The sequence below is a fragment of the Mastigoproctus giganteus genome, chromosome 8 (genome assembly GCF_048544385.1).
Source record: "Mastigoproctus giganteus isolate SK-2022 chromosome 8, ASM4854438v1, whole genome shotgun sequence".
NCBI classification, from domain to species: domain Eukaryota; kingdom Metazoa; phylum Arthropoda; class Arachnida; order Uropygi; family Thelyphonidae; genus Mastigoproctus; species Mastigoproctus giganteus.
Window position 1 is genome coordinate 46,339,363 of NC_143582.1, and position 13,723 is coordinate 46,353,085.

Here is a 13,723-nt window from a genome sequence, read left to right on the forward strand (position 1 = left end):
AACTGGTGGAAGTCATCATGAAACAATTAAATACATGTGCCTGTGTTAGGGTAACTAAGAGTAAGAACATGTGCATGTATATTTGCAGGTACACCAATGTTAAGAGTATAGAAAATAAAATTTGATGAATTTGTAGTTCTGATCAACACATCAAAGTCGGATACAGAAACGTATGCCACACAGATATAAGCAGAGCAGAATTGGAATTTGGGGAGTACAATGTACAGAAAGGATAGATGGATGGGAAGGAGGAAGAAGTTATTCTGTTAATTAAGAAAAACATAAAATCTAAGGAAATGCATCCAGTTGACATAGTTGGACAATGCAACGTTGAGTCAGTTTGGTGTGACATAAGCACTGGTAAAGGAAAAATGAGAGTAGGAGTGTGTTATAGGCCTAATAGCTTTAATGAGTGCAACAAACAGTTGTACAGAGAAATAGAATTGGCTAGTAAATCAGATTGTGTTATAATGGGGGATTTTAACTTCCCAGATATTGACTGGAACTTGTAAGTTGATCACTTGCACACTAGCAAGACTTTTGTGGATTTATTGGATGATTGTTTTCTGCAGCAGCAGCATGTTCAAAATGCAACCAGAGAGTGTAATACTCTTGATCTGGTGGTTATCAGCAATGATTATTCGTGCATTAAGAATTTACAGATAAAGGAACCACTATGTGGCAGTGATCACAGTGTAGCGATGAGGAATTTACTTAAAGTTATAATTACCATTTTTGCTACCGTTAAGGTGACGGCAGTGGCCTCAGACAGTTTTTAATTTCTATACAGTGGGACTAACTGATGTTACCAACAGCAAATTCTAAGTGGGAAGCATTCAAGGAACTAATCGTGCACACTACTAGGCTTTTCTTACTGATTAAGAAATATTGTTCAAGGTTTAGGTCATGGATGTCAGAGAAGAAAAATTGCATGGGATGCATATAAATTATCAGGCAAAACAGAAGCCTATGGCAGATATAAGCTAATCTTTAATCAAGTCACAAAGGAGATTAGGCAAGTGAAGGCAGATTATGAGAAATCTTTGGCAAAGGATGCTAAGAAAATAGCAAGGACTTCTTTACTTACATAAACTCTAGAAGGAAGGGGATGAATCAGATTGATCCACTTGATATTGATGGTTCGTCTGTTGATGATCCTGCTCCAATAGCTGATAAACTGAATGAGTATTTGCATCTACATTCACATGTGAGGGTTTAATAAAGGAGAAAAATGCCAGAAGTTTTATCATACTGTAACAGAGTGCTTAATAATTTTGTAATAACTGAGAGCAAAGTGGAGGATAAATTTGTTGAAGTTAAACATTGCAAAGATGCCGGGTGGATGAGATCTATCCAGTTATATTAAAGGAGGTGGCAAAGGAAGTAAGCAAACCCTTAGCCATAATTATGAGAGCATCCTTGGACTCAGGGGATGTCCCCACAGACTGGAGATGTGCAAGTGTATCCCAATTCAAAAAGGGGAATCTAAGGGTGACACGAATAATTACAGACCAGTTAATTTAACTTCTGTTATGAGGAAAATAATGGAGTCATTGGTTAACGATGCATTGCAGGATCATCTAGACAAGACTGCAGTAATAATTCAGACACAGCATGGGTTAAGGGAAAGTCTGTCTGACAAATTTGATTGGATACTGTGTTGTGGGTACAAAGGAACTGGATAAAAAAAAATAATTTTGATATCACAAAACTTGGATTTCAGGAAACCTGTTGATACTGTTGCACACAGAAGATTAATGTACAAATTGGAGCAGTATGGTATTAAAGGCAAGTTGCTACAATGGATGAAAGAGTAATTGTTTGGGAGGAGAGAGAGAGAGGTAATGTAATCAATGGACATTGTTCTTTGTGGACTAATATTATTAGTGAATTCTCCCTGGGTTCGATGTTGGGCCCACTGTTGTTTTGTATCAATGATATTGATGAAGGTATATCAGGCTTAATATCCAAGTTTTCAGATTAATACTTAGTGGCAGGGTTGTTAATGGCAGTGTGCTACTGCAACATGATCTAGAAAAGTTGTGCAGATGGGCTGTGTAGTAGCAACAGAAGTTTAACACTGACAAATACAAAATATTGCATATGGGTAGAAGTAACCCCAGAAAAATGTACCGTGTGGTACTACAATTAGGGTGGTAGAAAATGAAAAAGACCTAGGAGTAATTGTACAGTCAGATATGAAGTTTTCTGAGCAATGCAGGCAGGCTGCTAGAGCAGATCATGAGGTATTGTCAGTGATATACAAGAATTTTGCTTGTAGGGAAAAGGAGGTGATTATCCCTTTGTACAGCCACTCTCCGACTTACGTGAGGGTCGTTACGTGGAACTCTACATAAGTTGGAATTTCCCTAAATGCTTATGCAGCACTCACAACTATGCGTGCTGAATTTGATTGTAGCAAAAAAGAAATGTTCAACGAATATGTAAATAAAATTACAGGTCGACCATCACTAATCTGGCAGCGTTGGGCCTGTGGGGTGCCGGTTCACCGGTGGTTATTTTAGCACATAGAGTGTACCCAACAGCTAACCACCTCATCCTACCTACACGTTAACTGCCAAGCTAGTTTAAGAAAAAAATTCCCCAGTGGCCAAAAAATATTTAGCAAATAATTTGATTAGTAATTCTAAAATAAATATCGTAATGTCAGTGTTGTCGTTTTTCTGCTTAAAATATATATTAAAAAAAAAAAAAAAAAAGTATTTTTTTTTATGTCGCTTATGTGGCCCATAGGTTACTTTATTTCTTGAGAAGCCGTGTCAGCCACATACTTGTGATGACATTACTCCATACATATGAAGGTTGTTTGTGATTAGTTTATTGCAAGCATGGCAAGCGTAGCAATAAAACTAATTGCGATGAAATAAACTCTCAAACGTCGCAATAAGTTTGTCAGTATTGTTAGAGATCTTGTGATAACAAGTTCATTAGCACGCTGTATTATCCATCATATTGTGTTGTGTTTTTCCGCAAGTTTGTACAAGTGTGTTGTAAAAAAAAAAAAAAAAAAAAAATATGAAAAGGAATGGCTAAAAGAAAATTACTAAAATAAGAGGAACTGAGAGAAATTGCTGGAATTTACAATTAAGCAGAATTAAACTTCTCACAGATACACCACTGTCAAGCTTTTTCAGAAGTTCAGCTATCTGTTATGGACAATGTACAGTGTTTGTGCTTTACACCACAAGAGGCACTTCCTTTATGCATTGGAACCATGGCTGGGGCTAAATGTGAGCAGGTTATAATAATAAATGCAGAAAAACAAGTGGAAATGGCTTGCCAGTGTTTAAGAGTTTGTGCCAACATCTGATGCTGCAACCAATGCCACCAAAACAGTAGGGGCAGGTTGGTGCACTGAACCAGAAAATTTAAAATTACGTTCGCGGAAATTATGTCCGAATTCGCAGTGGAACCTGATTAGTGATGGCCGACCTGTATTTATTCAATTTTTTTTATCTCATGAGTAAGGAAAAATTACAAAAGGCTACAAAATTTTCAAAATTGTAAAATTACAAAAAGAGAGACAAGACGGGCATAACATCAACAAGTTTTACATTTTGAGCATCATTGCCAGAATTAACTCTCCATCTAATGAGCATGCCACTGTGGAATTTGAGGGCTGTGGAGATTTAGAAGGGGTTTTTTCAACACATCACACAATTTCTCTGCAGCTGCAGAATTGTCACTGGCAACTTCACCGCATACTTTAATGTTTTGAAAATGAGCGAGATGCTTGAACCTATTAAACCTATTTGCAACGATACCGATAACTGCAATTGTGTGGGTTTTTACACTGTTATGGTGAAATGTGTTCCCTTTCACTGAAATCTTCAATCATATAAAAAACAAATTTTCAGAAACTTCTCTTCATTCCTATTTACGCCCCTCGACGTGGGCACCTGTACGTGGTGAGGGGACCTCCCAGTGACGCTGCTGGACTTCCAGACTAGCATCACTGGGATCCAACGCCCACAGCCCAGGTTCCAGGCTTACATCAATGGAATCCGGCGTGTTTGCCGTGTGCTGCGACCCGTGGAAATTCGGAAAGGGGGATCCTGGTGGTTGAGGGGCCCAGCTTCAATACACCACTTTGGCCCCTGCTTCGACAAGACGGGTGGTCCTGGAAGGCCCGGCTAGGATCAATCGGCTAGTAGGCTCGCCTGCGAGGGTCAACCGTGTCAATGCCACGCCCCTACCCTCATGGTCCGAGGGACAGGATTCAGGCTGGCGGCGGTGCGGGTATAGTGTCTGGGTAGCCCTGGCATCCCACTCCCAAGCGCATTTATTGCATGCCGGGTAGTGGGTGTCCCTTTGGTCTCCGTGGTGGGTGGGGAGCCCGGGCACTGAACCATTTAAAAACTCTCATGAATCCTGATAAACCTATTTCTTCAGGGGCCCCAACCCAGTCCCTATCTGAAAACATAGACGGAGAGGCAGATAATATTATTGCGACAAAGAGGCAGCGAACTGAAACATCATCATCAGGGCCTGTCCCAAGATTTCTCATTATGCATTCCACCACTGAAAAACCGATTGGCAAAATGTCGCCCTTTTTTATTCAGAAAGGGTTAGACGGGTTAGCAGGTTCTCCCAAATCAGTTAAGAGGCTCCGTTCTGGAGACCTCTTGATTGAAACAAAAAATGACAGGCAGTCTGAACATCTACTCCGAGTAACATCAATCGGAGGAATACCCATAACAATGACACCACACAGAACACTAAATTCATCGAGAGGTGTCATTTCAGAGTAGGACCTTCTCGACGTCACCGAGGAGGAAATCTGCTCCGAACTAAAACCACAGGGAGTTACTGCCGTCAAGAGAATCACTGCGCGAAGGGATGGGAAAATTGTTAAAACCAGGAGTGTTATCCTGACTTTTAACTCTCCCAAACCTCCTGATGAGATTAAAGCTGGATACATCAACTGTCCAGTACATCCATACATTCCGAACCCTTTACGGTGTTTTAAATGTCAGAAGTATGGACATTCTCAAATGGCCTGCCGTGGAGTCCTTGCATGCGCCCGGTGCGGTGCAAAGGACCACGAAACAACAGCATGTTCAGCCGCAAAACCCACCTGTATTAACTGTGAGGGAGAACACCCGGCCTACTCAAGAGCATGCCAGAGGTGGAAAGAAGAAAAAGAAATACAACGGCTGAAGGCAGAGCTAAACATATCGTACCAGGAGGCAAGGAAAGCGGTGAAACCGCTCAACATCAACAAACCTACCTACGCCCAGAAGGTAGCAGGGAGGTGTTCCATCGGAACACAGATGGACATGTCCATCCCTCCAAAGGAGTCTTTCACTCCCATCGCGCGTTATCTGTTAAATCCGCAAAAACCTGCACAGAAGGACCAATCAACTGCCACTCCTATATCGGTACCTCCTAATGCTCCACAAGTAGCAAAAGAAAAGAATAAGAAAGGGGAAGTAACACCTAGTACCCAGGAAAACATGGATGTTGAGCAGAAGGAGGTACATGATGAGTAAGTTTTGGAACTCTTTGCTGAGGAAGAAATGGACACAGGACAGCGTCCATACTTCCCCAGGAAAGATAAATCCAAGACTGACAAAATTAAGCCCTCAGCACCTCGGAAGCCGCCTGATGGACCCACCAAGTCCAAATAATGGCTACATTCCTACAGTGGAATTGTCGTGGATTCCGGCAAAATACTGACGACATCGAGGCACTCCTGCAAAAGCACAAACCAGTTTGCTTTTGCATACAGGAGACTTATTTAAAGGCAAATGATTACCCCACCATGCATAACATTACCATCATTCGTAAGGATAGAATTGTGGATGGTCCTGCCCACGGAGGAGTCGCAATCCTCGTCGGCAACCAGATCCCATTTCAGCTTTTGCAGCTTACAACTAGCATTGAAGCTGTAGCAATTCGCCTTACAGTGGGGTTCATATTAACTATCTGCTCTGTTTATTTGCCACCTGGGATTGACATCCCCCAGAAAGACCTTGATGATCTTATCATGCAATTGCCTTCCCCTTGTTTAATTCTTGGGGATTTTAATGGACATAACACTCTGTGGGGTAGTGCTGACATCAATGGAAGGGGACGAGTCATAGAGCATATGCTCACTGACAATGACCTCTCCCTCTTAAACGTGGGAACAAACACCTTCCACATGCCTACCCGTACATTCTCTGCCATTGATCTTTCTATCTGCTCCCCTTCTCTCCTTCCTTCACTTGCTTGGGAGGTAGAGGAGAACCCATTTGGAAGCGATCACTTCCCCGTGATAATCACCCTAACTAGTGGTAGACCGTGTCTTCCATTTAGTTTACCGCGGTGGAAGCTTGATCAGGCTGACTGGAATGCCTTTCAACATCTGGCAAATCTTGACATCGCTACAGTCAGTCAGGTGCCAATCAATGATGCAGTCGTGTACGTCACAGAAACAATTGTCCAAGCAGCTGCAATTGCAATCCCAAAATCATCTAGCCGGTTCCCACTATTTCCGAAACCTTGGTGGAATTCCGAATGCACAGCAGCAAAAAAAGCACAAAACAAAGCCTGGGGGATATTCCGCTGATATCCCACAACTGAAAATGTAATAACATTTAAACATGCACGTGCGAAAGCGCGTTATGTACGACGTCAGAGTCAAAGGAAATCTTGGATTCGTTTTACATCTTCTATAACTCGGGCTGCTAGCTCAAAAGTAGTCTGGGATAAGATCCGGAAAATGAAGGGAAAATATCCTCCATGCCCTTCAGTGATCCTCGAGCACAACGGATGTCTAATTGCAGATCGAACTGCAGTAGCAAATACTCTAGGGGAAACATTTGCAAAAATATCTGCAATAACATCTTTTCCCGCAGAGTTTTTGGCCCTGAAAGAGAAAAATGAGAAAAACCCCCTGAACTTCTATTCAAAAGGGCTTGAATCGTATAACAAGCCCTTTTCACAGGAGGAGTTAAATGCTGCACTCTTTCTCACGCACGCAAGTGCTGTGGGGCCCGATCACATCCACTACGAAATGGTAAAACACCTCACACCACAATGTAAGGATCACCTTTTAATTCTGTTTAACAGAATTTTTCTTAATAAACAATTTCCGGATTCCTGGCGGAAAGCAATCGTTCTTGCCTTCCCAAAACCAGGAAAGGATCCTAGCAATCCAAGTAATTATCGTCCTATTGCTCTGACAAGCTGTTTGTGCAAAGTCCTGGAAAGAATGGTTAATGCACGCCTCGTATGGTATTTAGAAACAAATGGTCTGCTTTCCAGGACACAGTGCGGCTTCCGAAGAAATAGATCCACTCTGGATCATTTAATCCGATTGGAAACGTCCATTCGTGATGCTTTTATTAATTCCGAGCATTTGGTAGCAGTTTTCTTTGATATTGAAAAAGCGTGGCGATTTGGAATTTTAAAAGACCTCTATAACTTTGGTCTTAGAGGTAACCTTCCTGTTTTTATTAAAAACTTTCTTTCGAATCGCCAATTTCAAGTCCGTTTAGGATCCACCCTCTCTCGAGTTTTCTCTCAGGAAGAGGGAGTCCCAAAAGGATCCGTTCTAAGTGTTACGCTTTTCGCAATCAAAATAAACTCTATCGCAGAACAACTTCCACCCACTGTAAACAATGCCCTCTATGTAGACGACTTTGCTATATTTTGTAATTCATGCAATATGAGGGTCATTGAAAGGCAACTGCAGAAAACCATTGATCATCTTACAGCTTGGTCTTTGGCTAATGGGTTCAGATTTTCATCACAGAAGACTGTTTGTGTACACTTCTGTCGCAAACGTAATCTTCATCCTGACCCAGAATTAAGGCTTGGGCAAAATAACATCCCAGTTGTAGCAGAATTCAAATTCCTTGGACTTATTTTCGACAAAAAGCTGACATTTTTACAACACATTCGTCAGCTGAGGACAAGATGTGTCAAAGGGCTTAACATCCTTCGTGCCCTTTCGTCAACTTCATGGGGCGCAGATCGTTTTACCCTTCTTCGCCTTTACCGAGCACTTGTCCGTTCCAAACTCGACTATGGGTCTCAGGTTTATGGTTCTGCTAGAGATAGTGCACTTCGGTGGTTAGATCCAATCCACCATCAAGCCATCCGGACAGCCACTGGAGCATTTCGCACATCTCCTGTCCAAAGCCTTTATGTTGAAGCAAATGAACCATCTCTGTCTCTTCAACGTAAGCAGTTGTCCTTACAGTACGCCTTCAAATTAAAATCCCTGCACGATCATCCCACGTGGCCATCCGTTTTTGAGCCGCGCTGGGAAAACCTCTACAACACCCGTCGGACTGCCAACAAACCTTTTGGTATTCACATTCAAGGGCTGCTGAATGAGCTCAACTTGTCGGTAGACAACGTTGCCCAGTCAACAAGGCAATTCTTTCCACCCTGGCATGCTTATTTTCCACCTTGCGACTTCTCCCTTAAGATCTGGGAGAAGGCTACTACACCGCCATCTGTCTACCAGCAACTCTTTGCATCACATAGACAGCAGTATTCTGACTTTCTACCAATCTATACAGATGGCTCAAAGTTAGAATGTCATGTGGGATCTGCTGTTGTGTTCCCTCACAAAACATTATCCTATAAGATCCCACAAGAAACTAGCATTTATACTGCAGAGTTGCATGCAATACAATCAGCCCTAGATCAGATTAAAAATCGCGACTACCAGAGGTATGTGATTTATTGTGATTCATTGAGCGTATTACAGGCTCTAGTATCGGTGAGGTATAACCCTCATCCGATCCTGTCCAGGATCCGGAAGATTCTTTTTTCTCTTGTGGAATTAGAATTTGATATTCGCTTCTGCTGGATCCCAAGCCACATTGGGATCCGGGGAAATGAATTAGCTGATACCGCTGCCAAATCAGCCATTTCCCTGGATAATCATTGCCTGTCAGTCCCCTATACAGACTACAGGCAAATAATACGTTCTAAATTACTCTCCCAATGGCAAGATTCTTGGCACGGACAGGCCACAAATAAATTACATCGCATTAAGCCTGTAATTGCGCAATGGCAGTCCAATCTACGCAGGGTCCGAAGAGAAGAAGTTGTTCTTGCTCGGCTCCGCATAGGTCATAGTCATCTAACCCATTCCTACTTGCTGAGGGCGGATGACCCACCTATGTGCGAGATATGTAATGTTATTTTAACCGTTAGTCATATTTTAATAGAATGTCCTGATTTTATAGAAGCGCGACGCTTGTATTTTACCGCTTTTAATAATGTGACTGAGCCATTTACACTCAGTCAGATTATAGGTGACAGAGACAATATGTCTGACGTTTTTAACTTTTTACAGTCTATTAATTTTTATACAAGAATCTAAGGTTTACACTTTTTATACTTTTACTATTCACCTTTTGACAATAATTTATTACTTGACGTGGTAGCTTTGGCTACCAAAATGTGTAGTAGCGTTTTAAAATTTGACTTGGCGCATTATGGCCTTTAGCTGCCAATGCGCCATAAAAAACCAAACCAAACCAAACCAAATCCTATTTACGTATTACAATGATGAAGGGAAAGGGGCCAACAGAAAGTGCAAATGATGGTAGTGCCAGGAAATTAAAAAAAAAATTGATTTAGAAATGAAGATAAAAGTGATTAAGAAGTATGAAGCAGGACAAAGTTTGTCATCTATTGCAAAGGAATTAGGTCTCACTGCTTCGACAATGAATACTATTTTAAAGGACAGTGTGCGTATAAAAGAACATGCAAAGGATCAATGCACTTAAGATCAACAGTGATCACAAAACAGCGTTCAGGGGCTATCTCGAAGATGGAACAGCGGTTAATAATATGGATGAAAAATCAGATTCAGAAGCAAGTGCCCCTGAGTCCAATGGCCATTCAAGCAAAAGCAACAAGTATTTATAAAGATATTAAGGATAAGGGTTGGCGAATCCCAACCCAAGTTCGGGGCAAGCAACGGGTGGTTTAATAGGTTCAAGCATCACGCTGGTTTCCACAATGTTAAACTATGCAGTGAAGTTGCCAGTGCCAATTCTGCAGCTGCAGAGAAATTTTGTGATGTGTTGGAAAAAATTATTGAAGAAGGCAGCTATTCAACGCAGCAAATTTTAAACATTGACGAAGCTGCTCTGTGTTTGAAAAAAAGCCGGATCGAATATACATTGCCAAAGAGGAAAATACAATACTAGGTTTCAAGGCGTCAAAAGATAGGGCCACGTTCTTGCTTGGGGCTAATGTAGCAGGAGCTTACAGATTAAAACCACTGTTTGTGTACCATTCTGGAAAGCCTTGTGCATTTAAGGGCATCAATAAAGCCACCCTACCCATGCATTTCTGATTGAACCAGAGAGCATGGATAACAATATCTCTCTTTGAGGATTGGTTTTAATTGCTGCTTCATTCCCAAGGTTGAAAAATATTGTAAAGACAACGATGTTCCTTTCACGATTTTGCTTCTATTAGATAATGCTCCCGGACATCCTACGCATCTAGATGATTTCATTTTGAACTTGAGAGTCATATTTCTACCGCCAAACACAACTTCACTCATCCAACCTATGGATCAGGGTGTTATTTCAAATTTAAAAGCATACTATTTACGCACAACATTTGCTCAGGCATTGTCTACAGTAGACAGTGAGAAAAATTTTACCTTAAGAGACTTTCGGAAAATATTACAATATTTACCGTGCCATCTTAAACATTAATGAGGCATGGGCAGAAATTACTAAACATTGTTTAAATGGTGCACGAAAGAAAATATGCCCACAGCACTTAAATGGCTACGAAGGATTTGAAAAATACGAATCATATGAAGAGCTTACAGTTCGGTTGGAGGTTGATGCCAAAGACGTGGAGGAAGAAGAGAAGGAATTATCTAACAAAGAACTTATTGACTTGCAGGCAGCGATAGTGAAAGTAAAAAATGCTGACAAAGACCAAGATGAAGTAAATGAGGAGCCGAAACATTTCGTGAAATTGCATTGACAATGGCGAGCTTTGAGAAGATGGATCCTGTCAACGAACGATTCTTAAAAGTTAAGAGGAGTGAATGATATGCTTGCTTGCTACAAAAAGAAATCTTCGATGAAAAGAAAAAAGCCACCGTCCAGTCATCCATTAATATGTTCTTTCGTAAGGTTGAGCGGTCGACCCCTTATAAATCTCTGTAGCCCTCAACCTCCGCAGCAGCATACTTATCAGCTGAAGATGTTGATTCTAGCAATGATGCTTGAGAGGTAAAACTTACTGACGTTATGCCTGTCTCCTCTCTTTTTTTTTTAAATTTTTTAAATTGCACGCTTTTGTCATTATTTTTGCGCATGAGATAAAAAATTTAATAAATACAATAAATAATTCTATATACATGTTCGTCAAACATTTCTTTTTTGATTCAATCAATTCAGCGATCACAGTTGCGAGTGCTGCACAAGCATGGGGGAATTCCAACTTGCATAGCATTCCACGGAATACAGCCCTTACGTAAGTCAGGGAGTCCCGTAATCACTTTCATTAGCAGCCAGTAAATTTATACACTGGAAGTATTGTGCCAGGTACTAAGTGCTTTAAGTGCTTACTGTTAATAATTTAGCTGCCTGCATACCTAACCATGTTTATTCCAAAAGTTTGTATTCAATTTTTATGGTTCATATAGTTCCATAGGCATTTTCTTGCCAGCCAACCAAAACAATATAAAAATTTAGGGGAGGTAGGAGAAGAATTACTAACAGAATCTCCTATTAAAGTGATTTCTGTTTAGTACAGTTTAAATAATTAATGTCCTAGGAAAACTGTTTTCTTTTCTTTCAGAAGTAATTTCATAATTTCATGATTCCTCTGATAAGTAAAATGTTATAAAAGTAAAGTGTTACGTATACAATGGTTTTTTTTCTGTTTAATTTATACAGTAAAAACCATTCTGTTAAGTTGTTGCCCTAACCTACAGTGCTATAGTGATTGTTTGCTAAGCAAAAACAAAACATTTTCGTGTACCTGTACACTTCATTAAGTCATAAGTATAGCTCCTGAAATGCAGTTTGCCTCTGCTGTGTAATTGCAATAAAGATATTAATGTAATTTTGGAATGACAATATGTGGTGAAAAATATATAATTATTTTAAAATCTCATTGTTCAAGTTTGAATTTGTTCTTAGAAAACATCTTACAATAAATCTTATTCTTATCCCAGTTGTCATGCATTTTTCAGGATGAATGTTTTATTTTTTAGAACACATCCTCTCATTATACAGCCATTTAGGGGAAATCACTCCTGATTTATGATCTATAAAGTCAAGTTCTTTTATAAGTTGAGTGGGAGACTGCCAAGAATGAATCAATATTACTGTAATATTCTGTAAGACAGGGATATTCATTAGACAAGCTATATGAGCAGACTAGAATCCTAAAAAAATTTAATACTTCTGAAGTTTTATAAGTTAAAATTATATTTGAAATAGATATCATATTAATGAATCAAGATAAAAATGCTAAGGTTGCAATTATTTTTAAAATTTTATTGATATGCTTATGTATATAGTTCTTTTTTTTATCACATTAAATATTTTATTACATAGATATGTTAAATTTATTCTGAAGTTGCAAACTGAGGATATCATAATTATTTTTTTCCCAGGCGCCTTCCTTGCATGCATTTGTTTCACATTGAATGTGTTGACCAATGGCTAACAACCAACAAGAGGTGTCCTATATGTCGAGTAGACATCGAAGAGCATTTGAAGGATCTGTTGTAATATTATTATGCCTTCAAACTTTAGTCCCTAATGTGTTTCAGCAGATTAATTTGTGATTGTAAACAGATTGAAATGTACTGGCTAAATATATTAGCTGAATAATTATCTTGTGAAGTACATCTTACTAGAACTCTACCAGATGTACATAATTATCAGTTAATTGATACCGTATTTGTAATAATGCATCCGTTTTCATTTGTATATGTACACACACACACACACACACGTACACACACACACACACACACATGTGTGTGTGTGTGTGTGTGTGTGTGTGTCTAATGTAGCTGTTTTACTTTTTTTATGTATAAATCATCTATAATTCCTAGATATATTCCTTACAAAATCATGGCAATAAGTGATTTTCCTAGTTGGAAAACGAGTATAACTGTAGGATCAATGATATGTTTCAATTAATAATAGCTGTTAATTCTGAAGTCTTTTGATTCTCAGGGCAGTACTTTTTATTTTTAACCATGCATTGAAATTGTATGCTCAGGGTTAATCTGAAACAGATAAATTGTAATCTGTATTTGTATAAAAATAAAAATTCAACTGTGTTTTTTTTATTCACAAATTGCAGTTTCACAACTTCAAATGATAATGACTCCTTTTTTTTTTTTTTTTTTTTCTGTTTTTTCTATTTGATATGAGGGAATTTCATTATTCAGGACTAACTTTATAAGTTAAAATAATGAACATGAATTTATTTATTTTTTTCCTTAATATTAAAATTGCTTGCATGTAATTTAAATGAATTGAAAAAAATTATTTATTAATTTGGCTTATATTGTTTAAGATATATTTTAAGAGAGAGAAGATTTTATGCTGGTAAGTAATATAAAGTGGTCAGTTGACAGTTTAGAAAGAAATTTAATGGTGGTGGTTGATGATGATTCATAACATACATTATTTTCAAATTAGGCACTGCTTCTCCATTCCATCAAATGCATGTATTCTCTTTAATATAACTGTAA

At 39.2% G+C, this 13,723-nt stretch overlaps 1 protein-coding gene across 2 annotated transcripts in view; it reads left to right on the forward strand.

The window, feature by feature from the left end:
* LOC150081505 (uncharacterized) overlaps window positions 1-12,978 on the forward strand; it is a 363,757-nt gene extending 350,779 nt beyond the window's left edge. For both annotated transcript variants that reach the window (XM_090379341.1, XM_090379342.1), the window contains exon 13: window positions 12,629-12,978. In XM_090379341.1, coding sequence (XP_090235467.1) covers window positions 12,629-12,746 — 118 coding nt within the window. In that variant the 3' untranslated portion in view covers window positions 12,747-12,978. The remainder of the gene's footprint in view (window positions 1-12,628) is intronic.
* The last annotated feature ends 745 nt before the right edge of the window (window positions 12,979-13,723 follow it).